Genomic DNA, 17,981 nt, shown 5'->3' on the forward strand with positions numbered 1-17,981 from the left:
CTGCCTGTGGTTATACGCTTGAGGCTGTGAAAACGCTGCAGAACCTTGTTCTGAGACAATATTTTCTGGCCTGACTCAACAACCCAGCACACAGACATAGGTACTTGTCAGTTGTAGCATCAAGGCCAATTCAGAGGCCCTTCTGCCAGCTTTGGAGAGCCGTGGTTGTCAAAGAACTGTTGGGATTGAATATTAATATAGTTTGGTGTAAAATCATATTACCACCTTTTATCTTCGCAAATGTAATGAAAAGCTAACACATTTGTTTGTCATTATATGGTAGATTTATGAGGTTAATGTAGCTAACAAGTGGTAGAAACCCATGACTCATTCTTTACACCCAGTGGTGCAACTAGGTTCTTATGAGCTTTCCAGTTATGACAATTACCCACAATTAATAAAAGCAATGTAGCTGTAGGTTGCTTGTTGCTTGTTGGTGCTTTATTTTAACCAAGCTGATGTTCTAATGTAAGCTTATGTTTGAAGTATGTTATTAGGCTGTTTAACGTATGTGGTTTGTGTATTAATTATGGTGGCATAATTACTGGCAGTGCAGGCATCTAATACAGAAACTGCATAAGCTAGTCTTTTTGACAGGACTTAAAATTAAAGTTTTAATTGAACTATCAATTTAAAATAACACTGATCTAATGCACCTGTGTGTTCAGAAGTGTGTAGTTAGCTTAGAGATGTTTTTCAGCCCAGTCAGCAAACACAGAGTGAACATGGCAGCTCAACGCTGTGATTTCAATTATAGTGTACATTCTTCCCTCCAGATCCTTCTTCTTTTGTAACGTCTCGCTCTCTATCTCTCCCTCTCTCTCTGCCTTCTACCCACCCACTCTATCCCTCTTTTCTCTCTCTCTCTCTCTCTCTCTCTCTCTCTCTCTCTCTCCAGACTTCTATGAATAGAAAGCAGGTGGAGAATGTAGCGAAGAAGAAGTTGGACAGTCTAATGAAGGAGTCAAAGATCAGAGACCGCGAGGACCCGGACAGCTTCACCATCGCCGCCCTGCCTCCGTCAGGCAAACACGATGAGAAGATGGACATGAAGGTGAGGCAGTGGTTACATCATTTGTACTCCAGCTACCAGAGAGTTCCTTTGCCCCACCCTCTCTCTCCCTCTCTCTCACTCTCTCTCACTCTTCTGTTTGTGTTTTTCTTTTTGTCTCTCCCTGTTTCTCTCGCTCTGTGTTTCTCTCTGCCTCTCTTTACCTGCCTATCTATCTCTCTCTCTATGTCTTTCTCTCTGTCCCTCTCTCTGTGTCTGTCTGTCTGTCTGTCTCTTGCTGTCTCTCTTACTTTCTGTCTGTATTTCTTTCTGTCTGTCTTTTTCTGTCTGTCTATTTGTCTCTCGCTCTGTCTGTCTGTCTGTCTCTTTCTTTGTCTGTCTCTCTCTGTCTGTCTCCTGTCTATCTATCTGCCTTTCTCTCTGTCTGTCCGTCTTTCCGTCTCTCTTCTTTTCTCTTCCCTTCTCTTTTTGGCTTTTCTCTCTTCCCTCTCTCTTTCACTTTCTCTTTTTTGTTCCTCTCTCCTTTTATCTATTTTTTTTATTTTTATCAACTCTTCCTTGTTCTCTCTCTCTCTCTCTCTCTCTCTCTCTCTCTCTCTCTCTCTCTCTCTCTCTCTCTCTCTCTCTCTCTCTCTCTCTCTCTCTCTCTCCCTCTCTTCTTTCTCTCAGTATCACACATCAGTCTCTCTGGCATTTCTAGTCCCTGGATGTTGTAAATATGTGTAGCCTACTTGTATTTAAAGCTGAAACAGTGGAGGAGCCCTGTAAACGATGCTGGTGCCTATAGACTGCAATGCAAAATCAGAAGTGTGCAGTTTCCAAATCGCTATGTGTAGATTTCATTGTGCTTTGCGAGCAAAAACCACGTCTTTGCCAAAGACCCCTAGAGGACCGTTAGATAAAACTACGATCATCACAGAACAAGGGATGAGAAATTGTTTTCTCCCCTGGAGTTTACAGACTCACAGCAGAAATGAGTCGGTTCCCTTTCTGGCGTATCAGTAGCCACCTTGGGCAGCGAGAGGAAATAATTGCTGTTGTAGCCTGAGCATGTTGTAGTGTGATTAATGATCCAGAAACACTGGTGGCTCCCGATTTCCTCAGGGGTCATTAACATTCAGCATTCGGTCTCAGTGTTACAAAGATGCATCGGCATCATGTTGAGAAAATGTATTTGGAAAACACGGTGTGTCCTTAAGATAAAAGTGTGTGACATCGCAGGCTTGTTCATAGTAATGAAGAGCGACTATGTTTTTTTTCCTCCTCCAGAAGAGTGCTTGTAGCTATTTTAGGTCCTCCGGTTTGGAAAGTGTAGAGATGCTGTGTAAATACCTTCACACACCTGCAGCTCCACATGCTTGAGGTTCTCAGCTCAGGAGTGTGTTTTTCAGTCCTGTCAACACACACGCAGATCGAGTTGGTGTTATGTTGTCTTCAGTACTTGGCTTTTAGTTTTGCCATGCTGAAAGCACAAGTGAAATGCAAAGCGGCTGTTCAGATTGCTTTTCAAAATGGACTACGTTGACTTCTGACACCAATGCAGCAATTAAAGTAATACATCCGGTGCTTTTTACCTTAATCTCTATGTGATACATCTGTATCGTATGGTTACTTACCAGAGACAGTTATGCTGATTGCTGATTTTCAAAAGCTAAGCTTTCCAAAAGCCAGGCTGTCAAGGTGGGCTGCATTTCTAGACTGCGACATCATTGAAGACTGTTCCAATAAGGACCTTTTGAATGCAGCCTTCAATCTGACAGTTTTCAAGGTTGCTATCAGAGTATGCTTCCCGGTCTTCTGTTGTCCAGAATCCTTTACATAGGCATCTGGCCCTGAAGGATATTGAGAAATTTCAACGAATCCAACCATAGCGTTTGTAACCACATCTGCAGAATTCATGTACAGATATACGTTGCTTATAAAGGAATGGTGCAAAAGTCAATCCCCCTTTATTTATTTAAAATCTATCATTAAGTGCAAGTTACTTATTAATCAGGAGCTAATAAAGGGGAAAGTCAAAGGAATGGCTCTTCTAACAATCCTAACAACCATGCCAGACCTGGTAGATCACCAAACTATCACCATCAGATAAAAAGTACTTGCAGATTTCATCTTTTAGAGAGTATCAAGCTCCATTCTCACAATCCACAGATGTTTCTGTCCATCGTTCAACTTTGAGAAAACAACTCAACACTATGAGTGTTAAAGGATCAAACAAGAACAACGCAATCAAATAAAGAAGCTGCTGGTGTTCTCAGAACAATGGACTGTCCATGCCAGAGTCTAAACCTCAACATCATTAAATGTGTTTAAGATTACTTGGATCGTGAGCAGCAGAAAATGCAACCAACTTCTGAGGCTACATTCACACAGCAGGTAAAAATGCCCCAAATCTGGCATGCTCATTCAAAGGTGAATAATCAAAATATCAGAGCTTTCCGTTTCACCTTCACCAAAAGTACGACAATTGTCAGTAGGAAAATGATTAGATTTGGGACTAAGCTTTGAGGGTATAGAAAATACCTCTGAATTTCTTTGAAAAACTGAAAACAAATCTCCAGAAAAGCATAGAAGCTGTAATAAATATAAACTGTGGAATAACTTGTACTTAATGGCCTTTTTGATTGAAACTGAAGGGTGGTCTCGGACATTTGCACAGTACTGCATAAGTCAGAGGTGGTGAACTGGAGTCCTAGGGGGCTGGTATCTGGCACAGTTTAGTGTTTTTCCTGCTCTTAACCCACTCACTAAACCTGGCAATCAGCTGCTGGGATGAATCAGGTGTGTTTGAGTAGGAAAACACCAAACTGTGCTGCACTTGAGTTCAGAACCCCTTGGATTAGCTTTGTTGCAGAAGTACATGTTGAAGTTAAATTAGTTTAACTGATGTGTCAGCTTTCTAGAATGTAATGGTGAGGGTGTACATTGGATTGCACCTGTTTTCAGTGAGTTGAACAGTTTTTGTCTTGCAGGATAGTGTTTATTTAGACATTAATATCTGTCCAATAGTTACCAGTAAGCAGTATTTAAAATCCCAGAATCTTCTTCATGCAGTTATTACATACATTTTTAGCTCCTGATTCTATCCCTTTTTCTTCTCCCTCCTCCTCTACCTCTCCACTTACTGTTGGTGTGCCTCAGTAATCAGATGTCTAATGACTCCTCTAATCAGGCCGGTCGTGATCCTTCGCTAATTGTAAGTGATGTTTTGTGGTATAATGTGTTTGGCAGAATGATTTGAGACTTCCTACCCTTCAGGTTAATGACTTATTTGGATTGCTACCCAAAATTGCAACAAGCGCTTCAAGAGGTATCGTGTCTGACCTCTGCTTAGCTGATGATGCCAGCACTATTTGTTGAATCAGATGTGAGGAGTTTGCAGACTGCTGCTGCCACCTATTGGCTAATGAGTCAGAGCTTTGTAAATGCAGGACTTGATGCTTGTCACAATTGTAAAATTGGAACAAGATTTCCATTTGATTGATTGCTCTATTCTGGCCTAGAAATTGTATATCTGCTTGTTACTTCCCTGTTCTGGACCCCCATCTGGATTAAAATCTCATTCTTTTTAAATGGCCTTTGATATGCTTCCAGTGTCCTTGGCTCATCTGATATGCATCTGTCTAATGATTAGACTCACTTTGTTTCTATATTCAAAATTCTGATAACTTATATTGATATTATAGTGTTACTGTTTTGCTGTTTGGTGTCTACCACAGCTGAATAGCATCCCTTTTGAGCCTTTTTTCTTCTCAAGGTTTCTTTTTCTCACTCTAAATGAGTCTTCCTTGCCATAGTCACCTTTGGCTTGCTCTCGAGGGTCTTGGATAGTTTTTTTTTTTTTTACAAGTACACATTTTGTGCAATTGCATCCATTCAGCTGCTGACGAGTAGAAACATTTCCATATGTTTAATTTAATTGTAATTTAATTAACCTTAACCACCTCAGGCAGGGGTGCCCAGTGTTGGTCCTAAAGATCTATCACCCTGCAGAATTTTGCTCCAACCCTAGTTTAACGCACCTGATTCTGGTAATGAAGGCATTCGAGAGCATCTGAATAAGTAGAAGCGTGTGTGTTGGATCTGAATTGTTCAGTATGGTGCAACTCCAGGACCAAGATTAAGCACCCCTGACCCCTGAAATTCACAGCCAACAGACAGCATCACTGAATATCACCTTTTTCTGTTATTTTTACATGTATTAAAGTTTGCACCAGTATACTTGAGGAAGAACAGTACATTAGCTTGATTTGGGCCTGAGGGAATACAATAAATGCCTTTTTGAGTGCCCCTATAGTTAAGAAATACCAACATAACTCCTGTTTTTCTTCTTTTAACTTCTTTTTTTTTCTTTTTTAACAGGATACATTTATTTTTATAATATTTACTGATACTTTCATTCATGCTGGATGAACATAACTTGGGGTTATTGAGACTATTTAAAGTAGGTAAAAGATGCCAACATCTTTACTCATGCAGGAGTGTGCATTGCATTAAAGTTACTAGCATGGCGATATTGAGAAATCACTGAGAAACATTAGCAGTAATTACATGCAGTTTTTACAGGCAATAATTCTGCAGTTATGTGGTTATTCAAATGCTCATGTAAGTACCATACTCTCTCTAGAAATCCAATTAAGAAATCCAATAAAGAGAGCTGGATTTAAGCTCAGTATTCAAATTTCTCAGTGCATGTAAACTCTTACTCTGATTTCTTTCGGATCTCTCAGTTGCACATGTGTGAAAACAGATCAGTACCAGAAATAAGCGAGCAGCGTTGCCACGAGATGGCAGCAGAACACTTTTGGAGTTACGCTGAAACCAACTACATTCTCAACAAAATAAAGGAAATAAATATTCTTCATCTTCTAGATGATGCATGCTTATCGTTTCAGGTGAAGTGACACAATGTTTAAAAAAAAAACACGGCATGAAGTTTGAGTTTTACAGAAATCCGATTACTGCCTGACTCATGCAGACCCGTTGGACATTGATTAAAAAAATCAGATTTTCTGCAGTTATCAGATTATTAAATGTATGTAAACACACTCAGTGTAAAACTAGTCCCATTGGAATAGTGTGGTATTCATAAAAAGACTGCGCAATGTGTTTGCCATAAACTAAACTGTTTAGCAGATTTGTGAGCATTAACTCTTCTTGAATGAAATGGTGCAAGAAAGCAAAATTTTGCAGAGCCTGGCTGTTTAACCCCCTGTAAAAATGAAGCGCCTGTCTGAGGGGAGAAGTTAAAATAAGTGGTGGCATTTGGTTCTTCTGACAATTTGTCCAAAATATGGTAGCTTCAGATTGGTTATCTGGGCTTTGAGACCTGTAGCTATTGCACACTCAAAGCAAATGGTGCCAAATAGGACTCTTTGCACAGTGCCTTAGAAGAACCACTTTGGACTCACTAAAGAACCTCTCAGTGGATGGTTCCTAAACCTAAATTTTGTTAAGGTTTAGGAGGAATCCTCAAAGTGGTATACCATGTTTACTTAATGTAGACAGGATCTTTACACTCAAAGAAAGTTTTGTGGCACCTGTTTTTTGTTGAGTCATTACATGACCTGTTTTTCCTCACTTTATGTTGTGTTGTGCCACAAGTTCAATGATATTTCAGTGTTTATTTCAGAATCTTTTATCCATCATTTGTGGGATTTAGTAGTACATAGATTTTATGTATATTGTAAAGCACTGTTCTCTATTCTTGTAAGAGCGAGACTGGATACAGTTTGTGTGTGCTTTCAGGGTAAAGGAGATGATGCGATGGACACTGGCGACGAGGCCAACCCCAGCACCAACAAACGTCTGGCCAGGTCATTCATGGGCAGCTTCTCTAAACGCAAGGTACATTTAAACACAACCACATGCACATGCTTTCATTTCATCTTTGGGGTTGTTTTGAAGAGCACCGAGCTGTTGATCCACTGCTGTGCTTTGCATTACAGAAAAAGACAAGTAAGCTGAAGAAGGCGTCCAGTTTTGAGGACACAGACACGGATCAGGAAAGCTCCAGCAGCGCCTCCAAAGCCCCCTTACACCATAGCAGGTAGGATTATAATTAATCATTGAGTATACACACCTGTGTATGTGTGTGTCTGTGTGTGTGTGATATTTACCTGCTGTGACTGTTTCCACAGAAGGAAGAAAACCATGAAATTGTCCAGGGCTCTGTCTGACCTGGTGAAATATACAAAATCTGTGGCCATGCAGGACCTGGAGACACAAGGTGAGGAAAGAAATGCTGTTATGACAAGCTACACAACACAGACAGCTTAATAGCTTTCCATATAATTTTTCACCGGACAAAAATGTAGTCACCTGGGACTGAAACAAACCTAACAACGTGTAATACTTCAACAAGCACGAATGACAGCTGTGATTCGGTTTGGCATGAACTAGACAAGCTTCTGGATGTAGGTGACTCTGGATGTTCAGCCACTCTTGCATCAAGGAATGCGCAGTTCAGCCAGATTTCATGAAAGCCTTCCCTGGCATCTTTCTCATTCAAGAGGATTCGAGGAATAGGAATGTTGTCCATATAGGCACTGTAGTTTAAAGGACAGATTTCCCCCAGAACATCACAGAGCTTCAATCAGCTTGAACCACACTTTGCATGCAATCCTCATTAAAGGCTTCCTGAGGTCTATGATGAACACAAAAGCCAGCATTATTCACATACAAGCAGAAACGAGATTCATATGACCAGATAACACATTTCCCGTCATAAACAGTCAAATTTTTATGTCTCCTCGCCCACTGTAACCAGGCAACTTTGTGAGCAGAAGTGAGCAGATTCCTCAGAAGTGAGCAAAGGCTCCTTTATGTTCATGGTATGCAGTTTCTTGTGGAGAGTTCTTTCAGAATTAGTAGGGAAGGGCCTGCATTGACTTCTAGAAGCAGTTCTTGCCTGGAAGGGAGGCAGTTTTTTATTCACAATCTGTGAAAACCCAGCGGCAGCCCTTGTTGATAAGCTTCATTTTTTGCCTACAATTCTGACAAATATTTCCCGTAGACTATGATTTTTGCCACTGTCGATAGACCTGTATGACCATGTGCGTCGATACACCTGCAACTTCACATACATCCCTCACACTGTGGCCTTTGGCATACCCAAATGCCATCATTCCTTTTTGCCAATCGTTAACATCTATTTTGCAACCCATTTTCCACACATCAAATGAGACATTCACTACACTGTACCACCTTTTCTCAATCTATGAATTACACACACTTCAGGTATTTGTAGCCCATTCATCCTCTTGCAATGCCATTTGCAGAAGCCTAAAGTTACTACCACCCTAAACATTCAAGATGACTAATTTTTAGTCCAGGGAGCTTATATTGTGACACGATTTATCAAGATATATAAAGAGGAAAACCTTTTAGCAAGCTGTTGGCCAGTACAAGCCGTGAGTCGTCATATGTCTTTGCACAGATTCTATGAGTTTCTGGAACTGTACTAGAGGGACAGAACGCTATTCTTTCAAAACATATTCCCTCACTTGTTGATTTGGTAATGGTGGTGGTAGAGTACATTGTCTCACACGTCTGTTCAGAATATCCCATAGGCGTTCGGCTGGGTTGAGATCTAGCATCTCCAAAGGTCATAGCATTTGAATGGCTTCATTTTCATACTCATAAAACCATTCAGTGAAACCTCCTGGCCTGGTGATAGGGCAGTGTCATTCTGGAAGAGGCTACTGCCGTCAGGATAGAATTTTTCCACATAGGAGAAGGAGGTTTAAGTTTGTATTTATTGAAACGATCCTGCTTTGTAGTGGAACCAAACTACCCCAACAAAACAGCCCCCACAGCATAACAGAGCCACAAAACCACCTCTCCTTGATATGCATGCCCACATGCCCCCATGGTGAAGGACGGTTTTTCTGGCCATCTGATTACTTTCATCCCTGTAGACCAGTGCCTGTGGCTTGTACACCACTAAACTCTCAAATGTGCATTCATTTTTGTAATTAAGGGTTTATGCCCTGAATCCATAATATAATAACCCTCACTATGTAGTTGTGGATGCACTGCTTTTATTGATACAGTCTAATCACATCCTGTGTTGAAGTCACTTCCATGTCCCTCACATATCATACTGAATCATGGAGCACTTTCAGTCATAATTTCCAACCCTGTTTACTGATGTCTTTCCCATAAATCTAAATGCAGATATCAATTTAATTAGTGCTCCTACTGAAATACTAGACAAGCTCCTGCTATCAATTCCCTAATAATGAGCCCCATTTCAGAGTCAGTACGCCAGTAACGCAGCATTTACTGAAGTTTTTAGCATTAAGTGTATTTTCTTTCACTCTGCTATGAAAATAATAAATAACAAGCAGTTCATTATGTATTACATTTAGTTTGTCACCTTTCCTGTGAACTGGCTGCTTACCTCAACTTTTTAAAGATACCAATAAATGTGCCAACTGAAAATGCATTCTAATCGATGTCTGTATGTAAAATGTTGTTGTAATGTGTTGGCAGGTGGCAGCAGCTGTCAGGTTTCATCACTGAGTGAGACCAAGGCACACCAGTTGATGCAGCAGAAGCCGGGACAGTTTGTGCGCTTTAACCAGCGGCAGCTGTCTCGCGTCTATCCCTCGTCCTACCGTGTGGACTCCAGCAACTTCAACCCACAGCCCTTTTGGAATGCTGGCTGCCATCTGGGTAAGCCGTGGCCCCCTACCAAAACCGCACAGACGCTGAGACTCATTTTTGGGAAAAGAGTACAGCAAAATAATGAGTATTTAATGAAGAAAATAAGTAAGAATAGTGTTATGAGATTATTAGAACTGATTTTGCACTGACTGGGTTGCTGTATTGTGTATTTGACAGGAATTTACATTCCTTAGCGTAGTTGCCATGCATGCTGCAGTAAGTTTACTAAAACAAAAGGGATGGCTAATTACAATGTTTCCATACAGTACTGTGTGAAAGTCTTAGAGACCCAAGACACATTTTCAAAATCTATTTATTTGTGTAGTATGTGTTTATTTGCTGAGAAAAGTGTTTTTTGAGTAAATAAAATTTATAGAATATTAATATATATATATATATATAAAATAGTGATTTTCTGGATGTTAATGTGTTTGTTTAACCATCTTCAAACCTCTCCTCGAGGAAACCCCAGTATTATATGTAGTTAAAAAGCTAAATATAATAATTATTATAACTAATTATATTAAGAAGTCTCTGTGGTGGCTGTGAAGGTGTCAAGGGACAATATGGACCCAAGAATTTCTTGTAACTTTTTATTGTTTTTATGTTTATTTAAATTATGAATATGACTCTATTCTAATGTATATTGTGATAAACTCACCGCTGAGGTCAATTGTTTAAAAATTTGCTTAGATGCCTAAAACTTTCGCATAGTACTGTATATATGGCATTCACCAGATTGTGAAGAGATGCTCTCAGTGACTGCACTGTACTGATAATGGTCTTTATTTTTCTTTATGATGCATGCAGTGGCTTTAAACTACCAGTCCGAGGGCCGAGTCCTTCAGCTGAACAGAGCCAAGTTCTACACAAATGGCAACTGCGGTTATGTCCTGAAACCCAAGTGCATGTGTGAAGGTGAGTAAGTTGGTTATTTATTTATGTATTTATTTATTTATTTGTTGAGCATTACTGGCTCCTGTGTAATATACGGACTGTACTAGTATTGTTAGGAAATATCATATATTCTGTAAAACTGCAGTGTTCTTTTGCCACACAGAATATCTCCTTTTTTTAATTCTATGTTTTGCACTAGGCCGGGGAATTAGGGTAATGTGGCACATTTATGAACCACGTCTCTGCCAGAGTTTCCTTTATGTGACATGCCATCTGAGAAATACTCCATATTTTCTTTTTCAGTTTGTCTTAGTGGATCAGATGATTTGTAAAATCATGAAAAAATAATACTTCATGGTTTCTCACAGATAATCTACTGCTGAAGTCCAGAACATCTCCACTATAGTGACACAACACTTTTTTTTTTTTTTTTTTTTAAACTGTAGCATTTAAACAGAAAAAACAGCCATGAACCCACACCAGCAGGAGGATTACAGTGTTTATTATTACAGAATTATTGTTTTTTTTTTTGTTTTTTTTTAAAGAAGCAGACTGGAGCAAAACAGTCCAATCAAATTAAGTTGTGTCAGGTTTGCAAGACATTTTGAGCATCAAGTAGCAGTACTCAGGAAGCACAGAGCTATTAACTCTATTAATACAAGCTGACTCAAACACCATGTTATTGTAATATTTGGATATTTGGAAATCGCTGCAGTATTGAATTTTATCAGTACTGCACGAATGAATGGGTAAATCTCAGCATAAAGCAGTCTAGCAGGCCACGAGGCCACTGAAGTGAAATTTTCTGTGATCATGTACTTTTGCAGAGGTGCACTGCACTGCAAAAAATGACAGCAAGTCAATCTTGAATGTGGACAATAAATGTAATATTTTTCTCAAGGTCATTTTTCCTACCTAGTGCTTTTCAGATTGCATTGCGCAGCATATTTCTAGGCAATAACCTTATAGAATGAAATTGATCTTCGCTCATTGGAGGAAACTTTTACTTCCGTCAAGTATTTACTCCTTAAATTATCAGGGGGCTGCTGCTAGTCCGATCCCTAGCTGAGCTTGGCAAAAGTCACTCTGTTGAGAACAGATAAGGAATGTACAGAGATGTTGATTTTGGAATACTCTAAACCAGAGGTCAGCAACTGATGAACTGCGGTCTGGATGTAGACCCAGAGACAAGAGGCCTAGAGATCAGGCCAGTAAGCTAGCAATTTCACGTTTAATTGTTAACTACTATTAATGGACTGAAAAAGGAAGCAACAACATGATGTTTTAAAAAGACAAAATTATAACCATTTTTAAAAAGCATTTAATAGTCGAAAATGAATCAGTGGGAAAATTTACTGTGAAAAAAGTCACTTCAAATTATCCAGTGCAAGAGCATGAAGTGTTCATTAAATCATTTATTATTTTTATTTTATTTTATTAATTTTATTTTATTTTATTAAATTATAATTTAATGAAATAAAAGTTTTTTTTTAATGAGCACTTCATGTTCTTGTCGGGGAACTGACAAATTGAAGTGATTGCTTTAATTTTTTATTGTATTTTTAATGTATGTATTATATTTTACCTTATGAAAATGCAGGATTGTTGTTTTTTTCCTTTCTAAAAAGAAATTCTGCTTATTTGCTTTTATTTATTTGTTTGTTTTATTTATTCATTTATTTTGCAAGCAATAGCCAATGGCCATACAGTTAAACATATGTTCAAAATTGAAAAAGTTTATTAAAAAGTGACATTTGATGTGACTTATTTTATTAGTTAGCTGGATTAAACCAAAGAGGGGGTAGATGGCCTTGCAAAATGTTCAGTGATAGTGCTGAATAGACATGCGGTTTGGTCCAATTTATAACAGTGATATATATTATGAAGAATAATAATAAATATTAGACAATGGCAGTAATGCTAAATGAAAATATGACCTAATGGGGAAAATTACTTTCATAATATTCTCCTCCTGGTAGGCCCCTTCAACCCGATGCTGGAGGACCCCATGCCTGGCCAGATCAGGAAACAGCTGGTACTCAAGATTATCAGTGGCCAGCAGTTGCCCAAACCCAAAGATTCCATGCTGGGAGACCGAGGAGAGGTGAAGGCTGCAATTTGGAAAATAATTATATATTTCTCAGTCTTCCTGAACCAAATGTGCAGTTGATGCTGTGAAGGTTAAAGAGCTAAAGTTGTGAAAGATCTTTTGTTTTGTATTCTGCAGATCATTGATCCATTTGTGGAAGTTGAAATAATCGGCCTGCCGATAGACTGCTGTAAGGAGCAGACCAGGGTCGTGGATGACAACGGTGAGTCACACAGCACAGAGATGAAAGCTTAAACTCTGCAGTGCAGCATTGTTTATGCTCAGTTATTACTGTGGGGTCTTAAGGGAGCAGTGTTTTGTAGCTGTGTACGTGTGGAGGGTGTATTATGCATGACGCTGGCACTACTGAACTGTATCACTCAGACACTAACCGACTGAATTATTCATGAATGCTGAAAAATCAGTTTTGACTTGTTTTCCACTTCTCTCTCTCTCTCCTTTCTCTCTCTGCCTTATGGGTCCCTCTTGGTCTCTCTCTTCTTTCTCTCCCTCGTTCTGCCTTATCTCACTGCCTTCTTTCACTCTCTACCTTTTCACACTGCCTTGTGTCTCATGTTCTCTCTTGCTTTCTCTTCCTCTACCTTATTTCTTGTTTCTATCCACCTTATTTCTTTATCTCTCTTTTCTTTCTATTTCTCTTTGTCTCATGTTTCACTTCGCATCTGCCTTTTCCACTTTGCCTTCTGTCTTACCCATCTCTCCCTCTTTCTCTTTCATTCTCTCTGTCTGTCTCTCTCTTTCCATCTGTGTCTCTTTCCTTCTGTTTCTCGCGTGTACATTCTCTGTCTCTCTTTCTGCGTGTATGTCTCTTTCTTTGTATCTGTCTCTTTCTATCTGTATCTCTATCTCTCTCTCTTTCTGTCTTTCTCTTGTGCTCTCACTGTTTCTCTCTATTTCTGTCTCTATTTCTCTTTTGCTCTCACTGTTTCTCTCTCTCTCTCTCTCTCTCTCTCTCTCTCTCTCTTTCTCTCACACTCTCTATGTCTCTCTCTTTGTCTCTCCCTATCTCTCTCTCTTTCTATCTGTCTCTCCCTTTTCTGTTGCGCCCTCTCTGTCTCTTTCGATCTGACTCTCTCTCTCTCTCTCTCTCTCTCTCTCTCTCTCTCTCTCACTCTCTCTCACTCTCTCTCTCTCTCTCAGGGTTCAACCCAATGTGGGAGGAAACCCTGGTCTTCACTGTACACATGCCGGAGATTGCACTTGTGCGTTTTCTGGTTTGGGATCATGACCCCATTGGCCAAGATTTCATTGGCCAGAGGACTCTCGCATTCAACAGCATGATCCCAGGTATCTATTACTTCACTGCTCGTTCAGTTTCCCTGTGTTTGAATCAAATTCCTTCTTCTTGTATGTCAGCCAGTGGCTGTGGGTTCAGTGGCTGATTTTTGTACTGCAGGTTACCGCCATGTGTATTTAGAAGGGATGGAGGAGGCGTCAATCTTTGTTCATGTGGCTGTAAATGACATCACTGGTAAGGTAGGTACTCCAGGATTTATAGGGAGGTACAAGAACATTTCATCACAGTTCTCCTTGTCATGCAGCTTAATGTTTCTTTATTTATTTACTTCTCTTTGTCCTGACTGTTTCTTTACCCCTTGTACTCAGTTTATATTTTAATACAATAACACATGAGTACTTTGCCCTTTTCTTTTTTATTCTCGGGGACATGTACTTTACATAATATGATCTGTTACATAAGTGGCCGGAAATAGAGATAAGAAATTACCTTTTCAATTCCATACCTCCTGTCTTTTCATGTTGCTATAAAAGAGGAAAGGGGTGTTCCCTGGCACCTCACCTAGGGCCTGACCAGTCTCATCCTGGATTTTCATGAAGAAATTCAAGCAAATGCAGTTGAAATGTTGCAGTTGTATTCCTACATTTCTATCAAACCTATGAATTATTAATATGTGCAATTAAATATACATTCGGAGGTCAGAGAATTAAATACAAGTTATTAATTGTCTAGCATCAGGAAAAAAGGCAGAAAATGCATATTTAATAGAAAATTACAACTGAAGCAAGTGTGGGGCTAAATGTGATTGCAGGTCTCTTGAAGATGAACGTTTCGAGCACTGTTTACCTGATAGTGGCAGTTTTGGTGGTCTCCCAGGTTTTGCATGGTTATTAGGAGTCTCATTTTCTCCAGGTCATTTTTTTAGTATTTTATTTTATCTTTCTGATCTTCTATGCAAGTGATCTTGTATCTAATCTCTTCAGAAATGTCAAATGACGGATGAAATCGCTATTTTGAGTGAAAAATTAGCCATTCAGAACTTGGGATGGGAATAAAAAGCTGTTTGGACTACAATTTTAAAAGTTTGCATGAATGCATTTGAATTTTTTTAATGGAAATCCAGGACATGTCCAGGTAGGTGAGTTGCCATAGAATGACCATATAGGTATATACTGTAGACTTGAATTAGTTATGAATATTTTAACAGACAGCTTTTCATACTTATTACATCACTTTATTCATTTCAATAATAGCAATTTCAGGCTATGTCATGAATTACTGGCTTTTCATTGATTGAACTAGATGGTTAACTGAAGTGTTAAGTTCATTCATATGCATCTTAATGCTGCCCTTTTTTGCCATTTTTCATAAACTGTCTCCATTTTATTCTGATGATTACAGATATGTTTCTCTTTGTATAGTTTTCTCTCTCTCTTTATAGTCTTCCCTCTCTCTCTCTATCTCTCTCTCTCACCCTCTCTGTCTCTCTCTCTCTCTCTCTCTCTCTCTCTCTCTCTCTCTCTCTCTCTCTCTCTCTCTCTCTCTCTTTCTCCTCCTGTCTCTGACCCCTTTCTCTCTTTCTCTATTTCTCTTTCTGCTTTCAGTGCAACCAGCTTAGTCCAAAAGCTGTCTTTAGAGGCAGGAAAGTGTTAGGAGCCCTGACGCTGTCGCTCAAACTTCAGGTGTAGTGAGACGCAATCAGCACCCTGCATGTGCCACATGACCCCTCCCCCAAAACCCTCTGCCCCGCCCCCTTCTCAAGTGAACAACCAAGCCTGGCCTCATGTGCTAGCATTCAACCTTGCCAACTCATGCAAAAATGAGTTGTGACATAATTGTGATTGCCTATACCTCGCCAGCATTCTCATTTGACCCCTAAGCAGATCCAGTGTCCCTGTTCCTTGCTACAGGCGATCGGAGGGGGGGAAAAGCATCAGACACTGCGTTCCAGGGGAGACAACTCCTCCTCTTATTTCACTTAACTCAGGAGATTCTCAGTCTGCAATACGGCCTCAGATGCCTTGTTAGCAATATCAGGGCATTCTGTGTGACAGAGCTTTAAGCATATGGGTGCACTGTCCCAATGTCTGTAATATCAGAAAACATGCCGGACAATGCTTATTCAGTCTGACGTTTTGTTGAGGTGATGAAGAGCCGGAGCTTCCCAGGTATTTTTTATTGTGTTCTGTTTTGTGAGATGAGACTTTAGCTGGGTATTTTAATATTGTTTGGATCGGCAGGTGAATCTGTTCTGAATGTAATCAGTCCGTCGTTGCACTGTTTGGAGTTGCCAAATTGATAGATTACCCAAATTGGGGTCATTTACATGGCCTTTGGTATTTTGCTCCTGGTTATCCTTCACTTAGAATAAATGTGAATATACTACGTGTTCTGTTTTAAAAAGACAAGCGAGATAGTAGGGATGTGCACAGGTACTCAAATGCTCGGTTAACCATTCAAGTTGCCAGTATTAGAACCCTGAAATCATTAGTTGAGTATTTATTTAAAAACAGGAAGTATTGACACATTTTCCAGTAAAATATATAACAAACGTATTGTAATATATTAATGATATATAAATATATTCTTAATGCATTATTTACATTATACCTCTTAATACATTATTTATGTATATGTTTTGAGAAATAAGACATTTATTTTAAACAAATTGTTTGAATTTATTTGAGTTTTCATTAGTGTAAACATCGCTGCTGTCGGAAGAAAACCTTGTATCTCCATTTTTGTCATTTTTCAGTTTTTGACGCAATTCAAAGTACTTATAGTCCTTTATATTGTGTATAAATTTCATGATGAAAGGAGCAAAAGAAATGGCCCAAAATGACTTGGAAAGATGTCTGGTTCCACTGAGTTGCATTAAAACTACAGTAGGAACTGTATAGTAGTGGAACCTGACTTTTTCTCAAGTAATTTTCACCCATTTGTTTTGGTCCATTCATTATGAAATGTATACACAATATAATGAGCAACAGGCATTTTGAAATGTCAAAAACCATATATATATATCTATATCTATCACTCTACTGTCATATCACCATTTTTGTGTAAATTGAAGAGTCAACCAAAAGAAATGACCCAAAATTAAGGTTTTTTCCTTCTCTGTAAAGTTATACATGTACCTGTCACAGGAGTAGGAAATCATTCCTAAACGCTAATGCAGCTCAGTGTACCAAGCATTTTTCCCAAGTAATTTTGGACCATTTATATTGTGCAGTATATGTAATAATATATAATTAATTAAAATGTTCTGAAAATGCATTCAAATATATCTAAAGCAAATACGTTGTTTTTGCATATGTCGTTTTAGCCAGTATGACAATAGCTTGTTGTGAAACTTTGTGCTACTGATATTTTTTGCCTGTTAACAGCAGAGCTATCACCTAAAAGAGGGACCCCCAGCTCTATGAGCTACAGCCCTTCTTATATTTGTTTTTGCCCAAGTACTGTTTTGACGTTTTTCCATGAATTCACGTGGTTAGCCCAATTTCTGTTCATGAACTCCTGCAGATACTTAAACATTAAAATTACTTGAAATGCACATCCCTACTACATAAATAGATTAGGTAGATTTAACATAAATCCTCTCTAGCTACAGTTGGCTGACTGAACTGAAGTAATACAATGCACAGGGAATGTCACTTCCTTCACCCTTTACCTGTATGCCTTGAAATACCACGTTACCAGTTACGTTTGCTGAGGAGATGGTCAAAATATTAAGCATATTTTACATGGATCTACTTTGACATGGTTCATAAAATGACATTGGGTGCAATGCCTTGCAGAATGTACAGCAACGTGAATGAATTGCTCTTATATGCTCATCTTCATATACGTATGATAAATACACTGCGCAAGTAATCAGTTACTTTCATGGGGCCAGATGTGATCTTGTAACAGTAATGCACATCTAGAGGCGACTTTTTAAACCTGCTTCAAACTCCTCTAGCCCATGCCCTTTTACCATCCAGACTGCAATCTAAAACACGAGCTAGCTAGCAAGTCACTAGCATTGTAAAGTTTATTTTTACCACATGTAC

At 39.1% G+C, this 17,981-nt stretch overlaps 1 protein-coding gene across 4 annotated transcripts in view; it reads left to right on the forward strand.

The window, feature by feature from the left end:
- The window catches only part of plch2a (phospholipase C, eta 2a), a 212,657-nt gene that overhangs the window by 185,372 nt on the left and 9,304 nt on the right, over window positions 1–17,981 (forward strand). For 3 of the 4 annotated variants that reach the window (XM_037536165.1, XM_037536167.1, XM_017705792.2), the window contains 11 exons: window positions 899–1,054; window positions 6,761–6,859; window positions 6,961–7,061; window positions 7,153–7,241; window positions 9,509–9,691; window positions 10,493–10,600; window positions 12,559–12,683; window positions 12,807–12,891; window positions 13,830–13,976; window positions 14,086–14,165; window positions 15,531–15,608. In XM_037536165.1, coding sequence (XP_037392062.1) covers window positions 899–1,054; window positions 6,761–6,859; window positions 6,961–7,061; window positions 7,153–7,241; window positions 9,509–9,691; window positions 10,493–10,600; window positions 12,559–12,683; window positions 12,807–12,891; window positions 13,830–13,976; window positions 14,086–14,165; window positions 15,531–15,608 — 1,251 coding nt within the window. The remainder of the gene's footprint in view (window positions 1–898; window positions 1,055–6,760; window positions 6,860–6,960; window positions 7,062–7,152; window positions 7,242–9,508; window positions 9,692–10,492; window positions 10,601–12,558; window positions 12,684–12,806; window positions 12,892–13,829; window positions 13,977–14,085; window positions 14,166–15,530; window positions 15,609–17,981) is intronic. The other variant, XM_037536166.1, reaches the window with a different exon arrangement.

This window comes from Pygocentrus nattereri, chromosome 29, assembly GCF_015220715.1.
Source record: "Pygocentrus nattereri isolate fPygNat1 chromosome 29, fPygNat1.pri, whole genome shotgun sequence".
In the NCBI taxonomy this organism is placed as follows: Eukaryota; Metazoa; Chordata; class Actinopteri; order Characiformes; family Serrasalmidae; genus Pygocentrus; species Pygocentrus nattereri.